Genomic DNA, 17359 nt, shown 5'->3' on the forward strand with positions numbered 1-17359 from the left:
GTTGTTGCTTTATGGAGGCACTTAGAGCTCGCTACAGTAATGAGTAAGTACATACAGTGTGTGACTATAATTATATTAGTGTGAATTATATACAATTGTTATAACATTGTACATATTTACATTGTATTGTATGCAGTCATCTGCTGTTATGCTAGCTATTTAATGCACTGTATTATAATAGATTACATGTGTATATGCATTATAAGTTACATAATACAATATTATATGCATTAAATTTTGTTACTGTATCATTACTGCCATTATTGTAGTCCAGATTATTTTGCTGTCGCAGTTGATGGATATTTCAAGCTATGTGATATGTCAAATGAGACGGAGTTTTGTCAAGTTAGTAAGATAATGTAGTCACTTTAAAATAAAATAAGATTGTTATTTTGTCAAAATTTTGTTCTTATTTGTTCTTATATCAGTAGCTAGGTAGTTATAGGCCTGAGTAGAATATGCTCAATTTTTTCCCAAAATGCTTTCAAGAAATTTCCCAAAATTTTCACTTATTATGTTCTTCAGTGCTCCCATTATCCTTGCATTATGCTCCTAGGTTAGCAACATTTCTTACAATAATCTTTGAATAATTTTAATCAGTGAATGTTTTATTAGAGTATTTCACTACGATTGAAAATGACTGCTCTGTTAAAAAGTATCACTGTCTACATTTGTTTCCACTGACTGCTCTATTAGGGATTATTCATGGAACAAGTCCAAAATATCCGTCTAATATGCTAGCATTATGCTTGCCTCAGCATGTTTAATATGCTTTAATTATGCTGGCATATATGACACAGGCCTAGCTAACTATACATTTATAAGGTGCTGTAATTGAGACACAAACTTTTAAATCTCAGGAAATGTAAAATTATGTACATACAACCTTGCTCTCTATTGAATATTGAATATTCTATGTACAAATAATTTTAATGTATCTCCTATACAAGTTAAATGAAATATCTCATGAGAATATCATTAATTTCTGCAAAATTAATTAATTAATCATAATTATAGGAAGGACCTACTCCAGCTCCCAACCTGTGTGTTTCAGCAGTCACAGCTTTGTTCAAGAGTGATCATGAATGTGTGGCATTAGTGAGAAGCATTATTGATGACAGGACTAACACAAAAGATGAGTTGTACAAGATGACTCTCATTCCTGGTTGCCTGAAATTATTTCAAAATTATATGTTGAACTGTGAGGATACCACAATAAACTCTCCAGTAAGTTGTGGTATAAGCAACACAATAATATTACACAATGTAATTTCACTTTCACAAAGCAAAGCCAGTGGATATATATTACATGTTATATCATATTATATATTATTGCACTAGTTTAGGAATGTTAACAAGATATTGCACGGTTAGGTATGCACAGGTAGTGTGCATATATCACATTAATACATTCCAAGGAATCCCCAGACTTTTTAGATGTCCTTTGCTATCTCTTTATAGCCATGGTATAACTATCACACACACACACACACAGACACACACAATGTAATAGTTATACCATGGCTGTGAGGGATTTTGTTGATATATATACACCTAAAGAGGACTAAGGGTGTATAACATTATATCAACAAAACCCAATGCAGTTGTGGTATAAGTGTATCAGATATATATACATTTATCACTCTAGGCATATTCACCTGATAAATGAAAACCTATCACCTTGTTTCTTTATTACAATCAGTACAGCATCTCATGATCGAGAGTGATTTTAATAGCTTGGGCTATGTCATTATACTTTACAAACAATGCCAGAAAATTGTGCTTGTGAGATCGAGATTTTTACCTTTTTATACCTACTACATAAATTGACTATTGGGACAGTTAGTTAAGACTATATATAAGTTACTCACCTATTTAAATGTAGTCAGTTGTCCTCTTTGTGTTGCTCCATGGTATGCTCACTGGCTGACACATGCATGGTTGGTAGAAATACGCATTCACGCAGTTCCCAAATGATTATTTACTGATCATTCTTCTAGCTGCTGCTTTTGTTTAGTGACTATCAACTAGTCAAAACCTTTGAACTACACTGAGCCTAACCTAACCTGTAAACCTAAACAATGGTCCGTGTCAATCAATATAATGAGTCAAGCATAGCTACCACATCTTTGAACTGGTTGGGCATCAAAGTAATGAGCAAACGATGTTCCCATAACAATATCAATATAATCAATATAATTATTTCACGGTCAATGTTAAACCCCCAGTGGTGCCTTTAATGCCCAAACCATAATTTATATATATATATATATATATATATATATATATATATATATATATATATATGACCAGGTCTGCAATAACAGAGCATGTGGGCATAAACTCCACCCCATCACAAAACAGGTCATATCTTGGTACTGGCATAGAAGTTCTGGAATAGAATTACTGCATTCTGTAACTTTATTATATAATGGCATGAAAATTTAAATATGACTCATGAACTTTATATGCCCACACGCCCTATTATTGCAGGCCTCATCTCATCTCATAACATATGTATATGTGTGTATAATGAATATTTCTATTAATTTTAATATGCAGATACTCCCATCTCTTGCACATGTTGATAAATCATGCTTAAACTCAGCTGTTACTCTGATTGAGTCAGATGATTATTGCTTAAATTCATCAAGGGCTCTTTTAGCAACAGTAATAGATAATCCATATTATGGAGGCTTTCTGGATGTAGCAAAAGTTGATTCAGATTCTTTTGTTGTTTGTAGTATTGCAGGATGCAAAGATCACCTTGATGACTTTCTGACGAAATGTATGGCACCTCCTCCAGTAAGTTTTTATTACGGTTTTCCTTAATGTATATACATTGTACTGTATCAGCCACTTTGTGTCTTAAAGTGTGTGCGTGTGTGTGTGTGTGTGTGTGTGTGTGTGTGTGTGTGTGTGTGTGTGTGTGTGTGTGTGTGTGTGTGTGTGTGTGTGTGTGTGTGTGTGTGTGTGTGTGTGTGTGTGTGTGTGGTTTTGTGATATTATATTTATGCACGAGTATAATTTCTTTATGAATTGCATAGTATGATTCCCTTCTACCATCCTTGACATGTTTGAAAAGTAAACAAGACAGGAGTTGTTTGGCTCTACAACAGTCTGGTGTGCTACAATCTTTATCAGAGAGTTTTGTAAGTACTGAATAGCTATTATAATTTACATACATATGACAAGTACAGGGGTGGCTCCAGGAGGGATTTCTGAGATTTCCAGAAACCGGTCGAGTATATCCAACTAGTTATTTTTGCAGATTTTCAGACACAAGACATTCAGATTAAGATACTCTAATAGAGCAGTCAAGCACTCTAATAAAGCAGTCACTGTTTTCAGAGAAGCAGTGTAGCAAGCTACATAGCTACAATAAAGATATTTATTTATCAGTGATATAGTTAGTGGAGGGTAGTTATTTTCAGCAGGCAATTACTTTTTTTGGTCTTCGTCAAAGTCTAGCTGTACTACCGATCAGAAACCAGTCACCAAGACTCCTGGAGCCACCTATGAAGTACTGTATATGCTTTATATATATAATATATATATATATATATAATACCACACCATTTGGGGATTGGAAGGTGAGAGTGCCATTAGGACTGGAATAATATCATTAAATGAAAAAGTAGTACAGACATCTCAATTGTGTTGATCATTATTACTGCACTCAATTATATGAAACTAAACTATAATACAATTTACTCCTTAAAAGATTTTGTTTTTAACTATTCTTGTATTTTAAGTATTTTAGAATGTCATTTGTGACAGGCTGAGCAAAAACCAGCCATTTTGCAAATTTTAGCTGTAAAAATGTATTTAAATAAACTGGGTAATTACGTATACACATGCCATAAACAAAATTTTATGCAAATTATAATTGCTTTAGTATGCACTAAAACTAAAGTAATATCAATAAAACCCATACACCATCGAATTTACTTCTCCATGGAGAGTATAAAATCTTTGTTTTGTGATTGTACAGCAAAAGACACATGAAATATGAGTGTTTATATAATGTGGCAGAAATAAAGTTTACCATTAGTTACAATGACTTTCTTCTTTGTGCACACACAGAAATAAAGTTATTGGGAAAACCACCTTGATGGAGTTGCCATGCCAGTAATCTTTGGCTTTTTTCAATCTTGTGTCATGATCAATTAATTAAGTGTTGTAACTTATTCACCGTATATTGTTGCTGTACAAATCAATTTTTTGCTGTTCCAACTGACAACTGCCTAGAACTATAAACACAACTCCAAGATTATCCATCATAAATGTCTGAAGCTTTGGCTGTCCACTTCTTTGTTACTATATAGGATAGCAGAGAAGCAATAGAAATTGAGGAGTGCATGAAAATGGTTGGGTTTTGTTCAGCCAGTAACATTTGCCATACTGTACAGATTTTTTGCATGTGTTTTTGGGAAAAGTATACATATAATATGTGACCCAGTGCCCCAGTCTGCAAAAAGGGGTCTTATAGCCTTTCAAAGTTGTCAAGTTTGACTAATCATAACTGCTCACGTTTTCAACCCATCACCTTCATATTACACCAAGCCATAGTGCTATATCAGGGGTATAAGGGGACTAAATTTCAGGGTGATACCACATTCGAAAGTAAAGTTACAGGTTGCCAAGTACATGCAATTGAAAAGGCTATAAGACCCCTTTTTGCACACCGGGTCACATTACGTATGTTATATAGATGGTTCACTTCATCACATGATTAATAAATTATAAATGTATGTAGTCACTCAAAAGGTATTCAGGACCTGGATGTCGTTCAACTATGGTGTTTGCTTGCACTTCAGACTGTAGAAAGGTACTCATTTCATTCATAGTAATACATGTGGGTATGCTTACCTAAATATACACATACATGTATACGTACTTATATCACTTAATGGATTTCAAGCCTGTAGCTTTATAGTCAGTTAGAGGCATCAGTCAGTCAGGTAGTCAGTTAATTGGCATAAAATTTACTTAAACATTTTTATAGAAATTCGTATGAAGGGTTTAGGGTTGCTCTGAAGACATTTATGGGCTTGGTTATGCCCAATCAGTACTGCCAAACTGTTAAGATGAGGAAGCAAAGCAGGTTATTGGCTGATATTTTTGCTCAAGAAAGTTCAAACCTAAAAAGTGCTACTGTCCTGAATGATAGAGCTTATTAGCTGATGTAGAATTGAATGTAAGGAATAACAAGTTGATGTTGTGCTACTTCTAAAAACCAGGCGCCATGCAGCTAGCTAACTCATCTGGAATAACTATAGACAGTATATACTACTATGAATTAACCAACTATGTATTACTACTTTACAATAGGGTAGTTTGGGTAGTGCAATAATATAATTAGCTATTTCTCGTATTTCGTAATTCATGAAATATTCGTAATTCGTTCAATTACGTTGCTATGCACTGCTAAGGAAGCGTTTGTTAAATAAACCGCTTTAACCAACATATTACGCACAAAACTATCTTCTAAACTGTTTTATAGTGTGACTAACGTGTTTTTTCCCACAAATTCTCTCGACAAAGCCTCAAAGCTGCTCTTCATTTTCGTTCGCGTACGTAAGGAATACGCCCCCTTTCAACTCGAAGCGATAGGCTATTCCTGGCAGTGTACGAGGCCTGCACCATTGTTTTTCAGTTGCTAAATGCCTGAAACCTCAAGGGGAAGGTAGTCTGAGGAAAGTCACCACACCCGTATAGAGCGTTTTCATCACGTGCGCATGGTTACGTAATTTTATAGCTTGCCCACACGTCGGCCATTTTGTTGCACATGCCGAGGTAGTTGCGATGGGACTTTGTGTGATTTTTGGTTGTAATAATCGTTCTGATTCAAAAGTACGACGTGTTTCTTTCAGCAGAATCCCTGCCATAAGGTATCATTATGGAGAACAAGAGTATCAGCTGTCACTGAAAAGAAGAACTGCTTGGCTTGCTGCTATTTCGCGGGATGATCTCGACGAGAGCAACATGCAAAACTATATGATCTGTTCGAAACACTTTCATTCCGGTAAACCAGCCAAAGCCATGGATGAAACTAACATAGACTGGGTCCCTACACTCCACCTCGGACATGATAAACTCCAGCAAAGTTCACAGACTACACAGCTGCAAGTGAAGAGATCTGACAGAGCTAGAAAAAGAGCTGAAAGACAACGGCAGGCAGAAGAGGAGCAGTTAATGTTATCTGAAGTGATAAGTATTGCTAACAATGAAATCGTTGATGAAACTGTTGGTGAGCTGATCAATGAAATTGGTTTTAATGTCTTTCAGTTGTTTGAAATCGAGGCTGCTGCCATGGAGCTGGTGACAGAAAGGATAATGATTGAAGAGTTTTCAATTTCCATTAAGGATCTGGTAAAGGAAGAAGTCAGATCAGCTATGCTTGCCTTTACATGCACTGAAGGCAGTTGTAAGTGTGCAGATGAAGTGACCAGGCTGAAAGAAGAATTACTAAAATGTCATGAGATAATTCAAGAGCTGTCATCCAAACTTGAACTGCACTTGCCTCCCTTTTGTGAGGAGTCTCTCAAGGATGACAGCATTGTGAGCTTTTACACTGGATTACCAAATCTAAAAGTTTTAAGAGCCATTTTCAATCATGTGTGTATTACACTACCAGGTGAGAGATCTGCACAATGTAAACTTACAAAGTTTCAAGAATTCATGGTGGTAATGCTGAAATTAAGAATCAACCCGCCTTTGGTAGATTTAAGTTATCGGTTCAATGTTTCACCATCGACGGTATCCAGAATTTTACTCAAGTGGATAACGCAAATGGACATCAGACTAAAAGGTCTCATCATTTGGCCTGAGAGGGAAAATTTACAGAAGACCATGCCCAATTGCTTTCGCCTATCATTTGGCAAGAAGGTAGCAATTGTGATAGATTGCTTTGAGATCTTTTTGGAACGACCATCCAATTTGAAGGCGCGATCATCAACTTGGTCCAATTATAAACATAGGAACACTGCTAAAGTACTACTTGGAATTGTTCCCCAAGGAGCAGTTGCTTTTGTTTCAGAAGCCTGGGGTGGTCGTGTAAGTGACAAGCATTTGACAGAAAACAGTGGGATTTTAAGGAAGTTATTACCAGGCGACATTGTGTTGGCAGACAGAGGGTTTGATATTAGCGAATCTGTTGGTATGATGCAGGCCAGATTACACATTCCTGCATTCACCAAAGGAAAAGATCAGTTGTCTGCAGTTGAGATAGAGGAAACCAGGACAATCGCTAATGTCAGGATTCATGTAGAACGTGTAATCGGAATGGTTCGGCAAAAATATTCCATTTTACATGACACCATACCGATTGATTTTGTTATAATCAGAAAGGGAGAAGATACTCCATTATTGGACCGCATCATTCGCATTTGCTGTGCTCTTACTAATGTTTGTAATCCAATCGTACCAATTGATTGAATTATTGTAAATAACTTTAACACAACAAATCACAACAATGACAAAATTATGATTATATTCAAGAAACCATAGTAATACAACAGCTCTAACTATTTGCGTGGCAAGAGAACAGCACAGGGAATTTATTTCTTTTTGCTTCTCGTAAATTGTGTCAATTTTCGACAATCAGGGCAATACCATTTACCCTTAGGAATGGCAGTTAACTGGAGACATTCAAAATGGAACCACTCAAATCGACAATTAGGGTTGTCACAAGCTATCATTGTGCCATCTTCAGGCCCACGACAATAACAGTATTTAGGCTCACTGTTTGCATCTGATGTTTCGAGGTTAGCATTGGGAAATTCAGTGGGCCTAGTGTACCAGTTTCCCAAAAGCTCTGGGAGAAGACATGTTCTAAAGAATTCTTCTGCTTTTGGTACACATTCTTCAAGCCAAAATGAGAAGTTTTTCTCAATCCGTTCAATATACACATTGTCTTGATCACTTTCAGAGGCAAACGTGCATACACAAAAATCAGAGTACTGTGCATCACAAACAAACAGCTGTGTTTGAACCTGATAATAATAAGAATGTGTCTCAACTAAAGTTAGTTTGCCATTTACCTCCTTCAGACAAAATTTAGGATCCTCCCTAGCTGCAGCAACCACTGAAGTGTCTCTATGGCAATATGGACATTTAATTTCCAGCACACCTTTTCCACAACAACTACATTCAATAACCCCATCAGGGGAAGCCCCAATAAATGGCCATTGTGGGTTTATGACCAGTCCGCTATCCAAAACTTTAAAATCATTATGCAAGTTGGAATTAATTCTGCAATAAATATCTCGAGCTTGTTTCTCGTGTTTGCATCCCCATTCCGTCTGCTTGCTGACAAAGCTAAAAGCCTCAGGATAGCAGATACCCTTAACTAGTGACTGTGATGGATGAGCCAAATTCGTATGACACACAGCTTTCATCCGTGAGGCCGTCACCCTTCCAGCACGGTATGTAAACCACAACTTGGAGTTACTTTGTGATCGGGTTGCCTTTTCCACTGATTGTGCCATCTCTAAGGTGAGTTCAATTTCGATAGACTTGCAAGCTTGCAATAAGCTTGGATAGCTTAAAGTGATGTGGCTTGATTGTTGTAGGGACTTTAAAGGTACTGGAAAGGTATCCAGGGTAGACTTTGGGACATATTCATCAGAGTGTTCTGGAATCAATGACAAAACCAATGGCTTGGTACCTCCAACACTCAGATTTGCAAACAATGTTTCCAATTCTGACGCCGTAGACTCTTTACCCATAGCTGTTGCTCCATGCTCAGTAGCATCGTCATTGCCTTCTTCGTCTATTGCTTCATCCAACTTCCTTTTTTTACCCTTTGCAGATGTAAAATCAAGATCTTTGATAGGTAAATATTCAGCGTTTTTCAGAAAGGATGGAATAATCCATTGGCACTTCTCCTGAGTGCAAGTAGGTGAAATACCTTGTATTTTTACCACAGCTTCAAGGTAAAACAAAATACTTGCAATGTGAGAACACACTTCTCCAAGCCCTGCCATGCAATTGCAGTGGGCGCAGCATATTTCTCCTGATTCCTCTATGATTATCCAGGAACGTAATGGAGGTTCACTTAGTCTTTGGGAATGACGGACCTACAACAATAGCAATTTTATTAGACAGTACTGTGTTAGCATATGCATAAGTGTATATAGTCACATTTAATTCTTATGTACAATATTACAGTAACAGCTTACACGGCCAGTGGTCAAATATTTTCCAGCAATCTTTCTTGTAACAACATCTTTTACCCACCCGCAAACAAATTGGTTATAAGCTTCCAAACTTTTACGGCCTTTAAATTGTGATATAGTAACGAAACTAGTCTTTAAAACCAGATACGAAAGCAAGTCAGTAAGGTCCACAGGGGGTAAATCGCTCGTTGCTCCGGCTCCTGGAAACACTCCCAGAAAAGGATCCACGTTGTTTATCAGCGATATCTTCTTGACATATCGATCTTTCGCATCACGTGGAAGACCAGCAGCGTACGACGACAGATTCAAGGTCATAATTGCGACCATTCACAGGAGTACTGAGATTTCAACATGTGCAACAAAATGGCCGACGCGTGGGCAATCTACAAAATGACGTGAGCATGCGCACGTGATGAAAACGCTCTATTTCAGTTTGCCGAAAAGAAACCACCTCAGAGCAAAGTTCACCTGTGCAGAAGTTTCATACAGACTTCATTTCACTTTTACTTCTTACGTAAAAGCTGCTTTTATCGTTATTAAACGATTTTGCTCACGTGGGTGCGTACGGACAAACATAGGTAGATAGGTACACACACACACACTTTTACGAAAACAATTACAGTAAACCAGGCGCACGCCCACAGCCGGCTGTGGGCGTGCGCCTGGTTTAAAAAGGAACTTTCTGCTAAGCCTTTATTTTTAGAGTTTACATAAACTGATAATTATATTATTTATAATAATTATGATTATTTATCATTACTCACAAACTCCCTGGTTCCATTCACAAGTCTGATCTACTGAAATACTCTATGTATATGTGTGCATGTGCTAAACACATTGTCCTGGTAATATAACTGTAACACTTGTACATATTAGATGTTTGTAGAAGCTGTAAAGACTGCAGGTTGCTGTGCATATGATTTCCTAAACATGGAACTGTAAGTTTCATGAAATAACTGCTTACTGTATATATGTAGAATCTCACATTTTAGTTGTAAATTGTGGCTGTGGGTTTGCAAAATAACGGTCTTCTACACAGAAATGTGCGAAATTGAAATTTTCACTATCTGTTAATGCTGTAGAACCAATATAGCAATTTGACGTAAATTTTCTTCAACATAATTATAGCTAGCACAAAAGTTGAAAATTAATGTAGATTAATTTTGTAATAATTTGCTTGCAATGTGTAATTTGCTTTCATTTAAAGTCCATACCACAAAATTATATTGAAATATCTTGTCAAATACTTGAATGTCCAATGCATTAATCTAACCACATGACTGTCATTATTATGTGTTATATGGTACCAAATAATCCAGTCTAGTCATACCCTGTATTTTAATTACTAATCACAAATTTTCTTGTGCTCTCCAAAGCTAAATCTATTTGTCTGTGAGACAATAAAAAGGCTAGATATAAAGCATGATTTTGGTTCATTATACAGGCAATCATTGTTTAAAGGTGCCCTTACTCCAGATCAAGTGCTTTCAGCTTGTTCCATCAGGAATCCTGGAAGTTGTACACAGGTATGTCACCTAGGTATTATACAGATTGTAGGAACACGAGAAATATTGTTCTTGTATAAATTATCCTTTTTACATCATATAGCAAAGAGCACAGGTTGTCTGATCATACATCTACTGAAAGTGATGGACTATAATTTATATTGTAAGAACTTTAATAGGCTATTATTTTTCCTACACATGCATAATATTGTGCAACTTTATAAAAACATGTTTATACAATGTGAAATCAATTTTAATAACAGCCAGTTGCAACTTATAGTGTTGTGAGAGAATGAGTATGATGAGATCCACAAAGAATATTAGAGGAAGGTGTAATCTAAACCAAAACAGCTAAGCTGTAAAAAAAGAGTGCAGCCCCCAGGGTGAAAGAAGATGTGAAATCAAAGGTGGTGGTCAAGAAGTGGCTGTGATAGTAGGTTAATGGCAAAATTTTAATAACGACTATTCAGGTGAATTTGATGCCAAATCCTAGTGAAACTTGGAGGTGGCAAGCCAAATTCAGCTGAATTGTTGTTATTAAAATTTTTGCCATTAACCTACCATCACAGTCATTTCTTGGTCTCCACCTTTGATTTCACATCTTTTTTCACCCTGGGGGCCACACTCTTTTTTTACAGCTTGGCTGTTTTGGCTTAAATTACTATTATTATGATATTAAAGGGAAAAACACAAAAACAACATTCATAGCATTAATATTTATTATTAAAAGAAAATAGTCAAAAATTGGTGCCCCATCAGAGATTCTTAACGATCTCCACTTCATTCTTGACCCTCGTACACAGATCATGGTGGCCCGGAGAATAATTTCGCATATACCCAACCTATCACCAAACTATATGCACTTGGGTGATAACCTATCGGCCAGCTGACGCGAAAAGAATTAGCCTCTGCACCAAGCATGCCATCAACTGAAAATCACAGAGGGATGAAGCTAGCATGGTGAGACTGCTGTTTACTTCTTCTTTTCAACCTCAGCACTATGAAGAACACTTAGAACAGTCTCAGGTGACCTTGATCTGTAAGAAGGTGCATCTGTATCCACGACATGAACATCAAACACAGCATCAGCCGGAGGTTGCCAAACACTTCGAATCCTCAAATCACCAACCAAAGTTTCATTACAGGAACCATCAGCAGTATGTTCACAAATAACAGCCCATACCAAAGAAGCCAAGTCACCAATACCATCTCGTACTTCATTGTGCCGCTGACCAACTAAACAACTATAGTGGTTCAATACATGGAGTATATTATGACCATTTTATAGCATTGTTACCAAGTAACCAAAGTAACTAAGTAACCATTATATGCCTATTATTTTATCAATCATTGTAGTAATAGCATCACATTGCCATAAACCCTAAATAGAGCTATCTAACTACTGTGTCACAATATCACTTAATAAAACTAGCTACCAGCCAAATGTCATCATTTATATAGTAACTGCCCGGTAACTGAAGAAAAAAATTTCAAAGTTAATGTCATAGTTTTTATTAGTGCTAGTAGCACGAGTTTGTAGTAGCATAATTATATTAGGTAACCATGTAACAAGGTAACTACCAGCCAAATGTATAGTAATTGTCACGTAAATGAAAAATTATTCAAAGTTATAGCTAATGCCACAGTGGGAGCAGCATTTAGGGTGGCATGGTTATATGTGGTAACCATTTAACAAAGTAACTACCAGCCAAATGTCATGATTTATGATAGCAACTGTCAGGTAACTGAAGAAAAAACTAAATATTTTTTAAAGTTAATGCCACAGTGGGAGAAGCACGAGTTTTGGATAGCATAATTATATTAGGTAACCATGTAACAAGGTAACTACCAACCAAATGTCATGATTTATAAAGTAGCTAACTGTCAGGTAACTGAAGAAAAAAACTAAATATTTTTTAAAGTTAATGCCACAGTGGGAGAAGGGATAGTATGATTATTAGGTAACAATGTATCGAGGTAACTACCAGCCAAATGTCATGATTTATATTAGTAACTATCAGGTAACTGAAGAAAAATTCAATGTTATAATGCAGCAGCACGAGTTTGAGGTAGCACAATTATATGAGGTAACATGTAACAAGGTAACTGATTTATATAGTACATATTTCAAAGTTTATGTCATTGCTGAAAAGCACAATAGACGATTTCAAAAGCATAACAGGCTTTCTATACAATTATTGGACTAGCAACATTAACCTTTTCTGTTTACATTTATTAGCTTCTGTAAAGAAGTCCTCTGGAAGCTCGACTAGTGGACATGCAGTGACATGGCCTATTGATTATAATTATAGGTGTATCCTCGATAAGGGGCACAGTTATAATTTCCAGATTTAGGCTTGGAGGTGTGCAGCAGCACACATGCTTTGTATCCTAATATTGTAACGACTAACTAGCTGTAATTCTAGGAAACCATGCAAGCCCAACACCATTGATATGCAAGACTTTACCTTCGAATAACCTTCACACAGACAGTGATCTCTTTCATGAAGGTTATTAGAAGGCTAGGTCTCGCATATCAATGGTGTTTGGCCTGGTTTCTGGTATGATGTATTGTAATTAGTGGCACTGAGCTGTATAGCCAAATAAAACAGCCAACTAACATTTCAACCATATAATTTATATACTATATAGTACAAATTAAATAGAGAACCATACTTTGATTAAGGTCTCCTATATTATACTATAACCATAACAGAAAGTATTGCACATCTGAATGAACTGAAACCCACAATTAAAACTTTTGTAACAATGGTGCAACCCGCAATTGAATTATTTCTTGAAGAATTCTTGAGGAAAAGGAGGAACCCCCTTTCTGGAGCAGTGTTGAACAATATGTATACTTATGCATAATTTGTGTTGCTAGTAATGTGTAGCTCCTGAAATAGGTCTACGTTTGATTAAATATTTGAGTTATGATGGCCAAGTATTAGGCCAGGCAAACTTGATACTTGTTTCTCACCCACAAAATGTTGGAAATCCGTGTGGGCGGGAGGTCATTTTAATTTGCATTATTCATTATTAAAGAAAATACTCCAAATCAACTGTCTGTTAATATAAATGTTAGCTAAAGCCTTTCATGAACTAGTACTTAATACGTTTTACCACCGTTTCTGAAGTGCAAGTGACATTTGCTGTGCTGTAAAATGATAGCCAACTTTCTTAGCATCAAAATAATTATGTATGCATGTGCTTGAACAGCAATAATGGAATTAGAGGCAGTGGGGTAAAAAGGGATGCTGGCAGGGATGAGAAACAATTAATCACGTTTGCCTGGTCTTAGTTAAAAGAAAGAACCCCGTTGCCCCCACCCCTGCTTTATTCATTCAGAGCAGCTGAAAGTGATCAAGCTGTGAAATTATTGATCTATTCATGTTTTTGTACACAACATATGTGAGGCCACATTTAGAATACTGTGTTCAGCTGTGGTGCCCTTACCTAGCTAAGGACATAGATTTGCTTGAATGGTGCAAATGAGAGCTACAAAGCTTGTCAAAGGAATCAGAAGACTTGCATAAACAACTAGATTGCAAAAGTTGGGACTATATTCATTGTGTTGACGACGTCAACAAGGCGACCTTATAGAAACATATAAGATTTGAAAGGATATTACAGTATTGAATGGTCACAGTTATTTGTGTTGAACCAATTCAGCCCACCAGAGGACACTCCATAAAGCCATAGATAGTATATACTACATACCTGGGATTGTGTACCGCCAGTTCTCAAAGGAACGTTCCTCATTGTACTCGTTAATACTTTTCCTTTGTAGTGTGCCGCACAAGTGTTGTACTAGGTGACATAGTACTGGAGCTCAACAGCATCATATCTGCTACCCTCTACAGTTCCAATGGCTAGAGGACAGATCCTGATCGGCTAAGTGTTAAAGCCAGATGAGCTGAGTGGTAAAATAGTGGTATCCGCTTTATGTTGTTGGAAGGTGTTTGGGGATCTCAGTTCTTGTTAAATGGCTAAATATGTTGCTTATTAAGATGCTGTTGGTTGAGGGGACACAGACGAATCATTTAAGATAGGCATGACGATTGCAGCCGGCTTGGTTTTTTGAGTTGTTATTCGATGAAATATGGTGGCGAGTTTGAGGCTTGTAAAATCACTTGCACGATGCTTATGCTGTATTTCAAGCGTTTTCCTGGTAATTCAGTCTATTGAGAAGTGTTCCAGTGTATCCTTTCATTGTTTACCTAATGTTGAAGAGATTAAATCTTTCGTATTAGTAAAATCGCCAGGAGATGGCCAGTTTTACAGGAAACAATTAACGATTACTAACAGAAGACTGTATATTGAAGTACAACACGGATTGGCAGTGTTGATAAGTGTTACAACGAAGTTGGTACGCAATCACGGGTATGTAGTACATAATATCTATGATGAAGCTCTATAAAAAACAGTCAAGAACAACACTTTGCCATAATTTTTTCACTCAAGAGTTACATGAAACAATTAAACTTGGCAAGACTAGCTTATTAGCTTATATAACTTAATCATGAGTGTCCATATATTTCATTATGGGCTTTTTGGTAATATTTAAGTTAAAATAAGTGTTGTTCTAGAATATGAAGAATAATTCTAAATGTCATGGTTCCTGAACTGGAACTAGAACTGTAATTCTAAAGGTTATGGTTCCAGAACTGGAACTAGAAATGTCCTTCTAATGGTTATGGTTCCAGAACTGGAACTAGAACTGTAATTCTAAATGTTATGGTTCCAGAACTAGAACTGGAACTGTAATTTAAAGATTTATGGTTCCAGAACTGGAACTAGAATTGTAATAACTAGCTGATACTGGAATAACACTACCATGAAAACACAATGATATGCCATATGATGTGCAAGTTACTGTTAGGGCTGGGTGGTATCTCGGTATTATAATAACACCAATGAAATAATATTTGTACCATCTAGACTTCAGTGAAATGATAATATTGCGATATTGATATTACCATGGTTTTTACCTATGCAAAGAGTTAATAACAACCCTATTGAAGCTAGGATATTATTATATTGTACCGCAAGCAACACGTGATGCTGCTTGGGGACAACAGCCTGGTACTTGGATGTACAAAATTAGCAAAAGATTGAGATACTCTAATAGAGCAGTCAACTACTCTAATATAACAGTCACCTATTAATATCACAATAAAATGTGCTACATAATGGTGCAAGCCTAAATTTTCAGTATAAACCATTGATTGCAATGGTTCAAATATTTGTGTAGCTATAATTGAAAAAATTGTAAAATTTTTAAATGTTTTGTTCTTTGTGAAGAAAACCTGGCCATGGATATCATCTTATTCGCCTACTCAAGAGTAATTCGAAACTCTTTCTTTCGTTGCAGTAGACTAAGACTATATAAGTTATGGGCATTTGTTTATGTCATGTCAAAACGATTGTATGCGATTGATATTTCTTCATTGATTTCATCTCTGTATGTAGTGAAGAAAGGCGATAGAAGCTAAACGTATCCAGTAATGGACTCTCCTTTTCATGGCAAACATGATGGTGCAAGTTGCAACTCTGTACTGCATTGTGTTTGTAAGTTACAGCCGTTTTGTAAACGCCTATAATTGCAACTGGATCTGCAAAAAACTGACACAATCGTGCATTTTTCGAATTCCTGTTTATTAAATATTTATACTCTACTTAGCCAAGTGTACCCTCTGGCAAAGTTTCAGCCTCATATGCCAATAACTTTCGGAGTTACAGCCCTACAAACTAGCAAAAATGGAAAAATCGATTTGTACAGCAAGTATAGGGAAAATAAATTACAGGAGCTTACAAAAACAGTTGTAACTTATCAACGGATTAACATATTGGGGCTGAAATTTTCAGCATTGTGTTCGCCATGAATAGGGGAATCACGTCTGTCCTTCACTTGCCTTTCTTCACTGCATACAAAGGCAAAATTCATGAAGAAGAATCGATCGCATACAGTTGTTTCGATGTAATGTAAACAAATGCTCACAACTTGCACATCCTTGGGTCTAATACAATGAAACAAAGATTTTCAAACTCCTCTTACGCAGGCGAATAAGATGAAATCCAGATTTTTATTGTTAGTTCCTTTCTTCATTAAGAAAGAGGCGCTCAAAAGTTTACGGAATTTTTTCAATAATACACAAGTATTTCACCAATTATATTCAATGCTTTATACTGTAAATTTAGGCTTGCATAATTGTGTCGGGTTTTTGCAGATCCGGTCACATTTAATTTCCCAATACTTGCTGATCTTTCTGTTGGTGATATTTAGTGGGACTGTACCTCCAAAAATTGTTGTCGTACAAGGCTAAAAATTGACCAGAGCTTACACTTGGCTAAGTATAGATCATAAATATTCTATAATAAAGAATTTTTAAAATGTGTAATTATGTCAGGTTCTCACAGATCTGGTCCGTAATATCGTGATATTTTTCTAGACGATATACCAGTGCACTAAATTCCAATACCGCCCAGCTTTAGTTACTACAGAAATTTTCTAATATGCTGTATAATTGGGATGAGCCTTAGCAAGCCCCACCACATTGATTGACTGTTTTATTTTAACTCAAATATTCAGCATAGCCATTCTTCTATACAAGTTTGTACACAAAAATCCAAACACAAGAGCAATGCACAATAATAAAAACCACACAAGTA

The 17359-nt window shown here is 36.3% G+C and overlaps 2 protein-coding genes across 2 annotated transcripts; one reads left to right on the forward strand and one right to left on the reverse strand.

The window, feature by feature from the left end:
- Nucleotides 1–6129: 6129 nt before the first annotated feature.
- On the forward strand, nucleotides 6130–9546 carry LOC136258189 (uncharacterized). Its single transcript, XM_066051510.1, has one exon. The coding sequence runs from the start codon at nucleotides 6199–6201 to the stop codon at nucleotides 7438–7440; it is 1242 nt and encodes a 413-aa protein (XP_065907582.1). The 5' UTR covers nucleotides 6130–6198; the 3' UTR covers nucleotides 7441–9546.
- On the reverse strand, nucleotides 7379–9603 carry LOC136258188 (uncharacterized). Its single transcript, XM_066051509.1, has 2 exons — nucleotides 9186–9603; nucleotides 7379–9083 (listed from the first exon to the last, which is right to left on the reverse strand). Exons 1-2 carry the CDS (start codon nucleotides 9507–9509, stop codon nucleotides 7563–7565), a joined length of 1845 nt encoding a protein of 614 aa, XP_065907581.1. The 5' UTR covers nucleotides 9510–9603; the 3' UTR covers nucleotides 7379–7562.
- Between the last annotated feature and the right edge of the window lie 7756 nt (nucleotides 9604–17359).

This window comes from Dysidea avara, chromosome 6 (genome assembly GCF_963678975.1).
Source record: "Dysidea avara chromosome 6, odDysAvar1.4, whole genome shotgun sequence".
NCBI lineage: Eukaryota > Metazoa > Porifera > Demospongiae > Dictyoceratida > Dysideidae > Dysidea > Dysidea avara.

Excerpts from the sequence above, each read along its gene's own strand:
- LOC136258189 (XM_066051510.1), top strand. The coding sequence starts at position 6,199 with ATGTTATCTGAAGTGATAAGTATTGCTAACAATGAAATCGTTGATGAA.
- LOC136258188 (XM_066051509.1), bottom strand. The coding sequence starts at position 9,509 with ATGGTCGCAATTATGACCTTGAATCTGTCGTCGTACGCTGCTGGTCTT. Across the intron at positions 9,084-9,185 it reads AATATTTGACCACTGGCCGT|GTCCGTCATTCCCAAAGACT; the intron begins GTAAGCTGTTAC and ends CTATTGTTGTAG.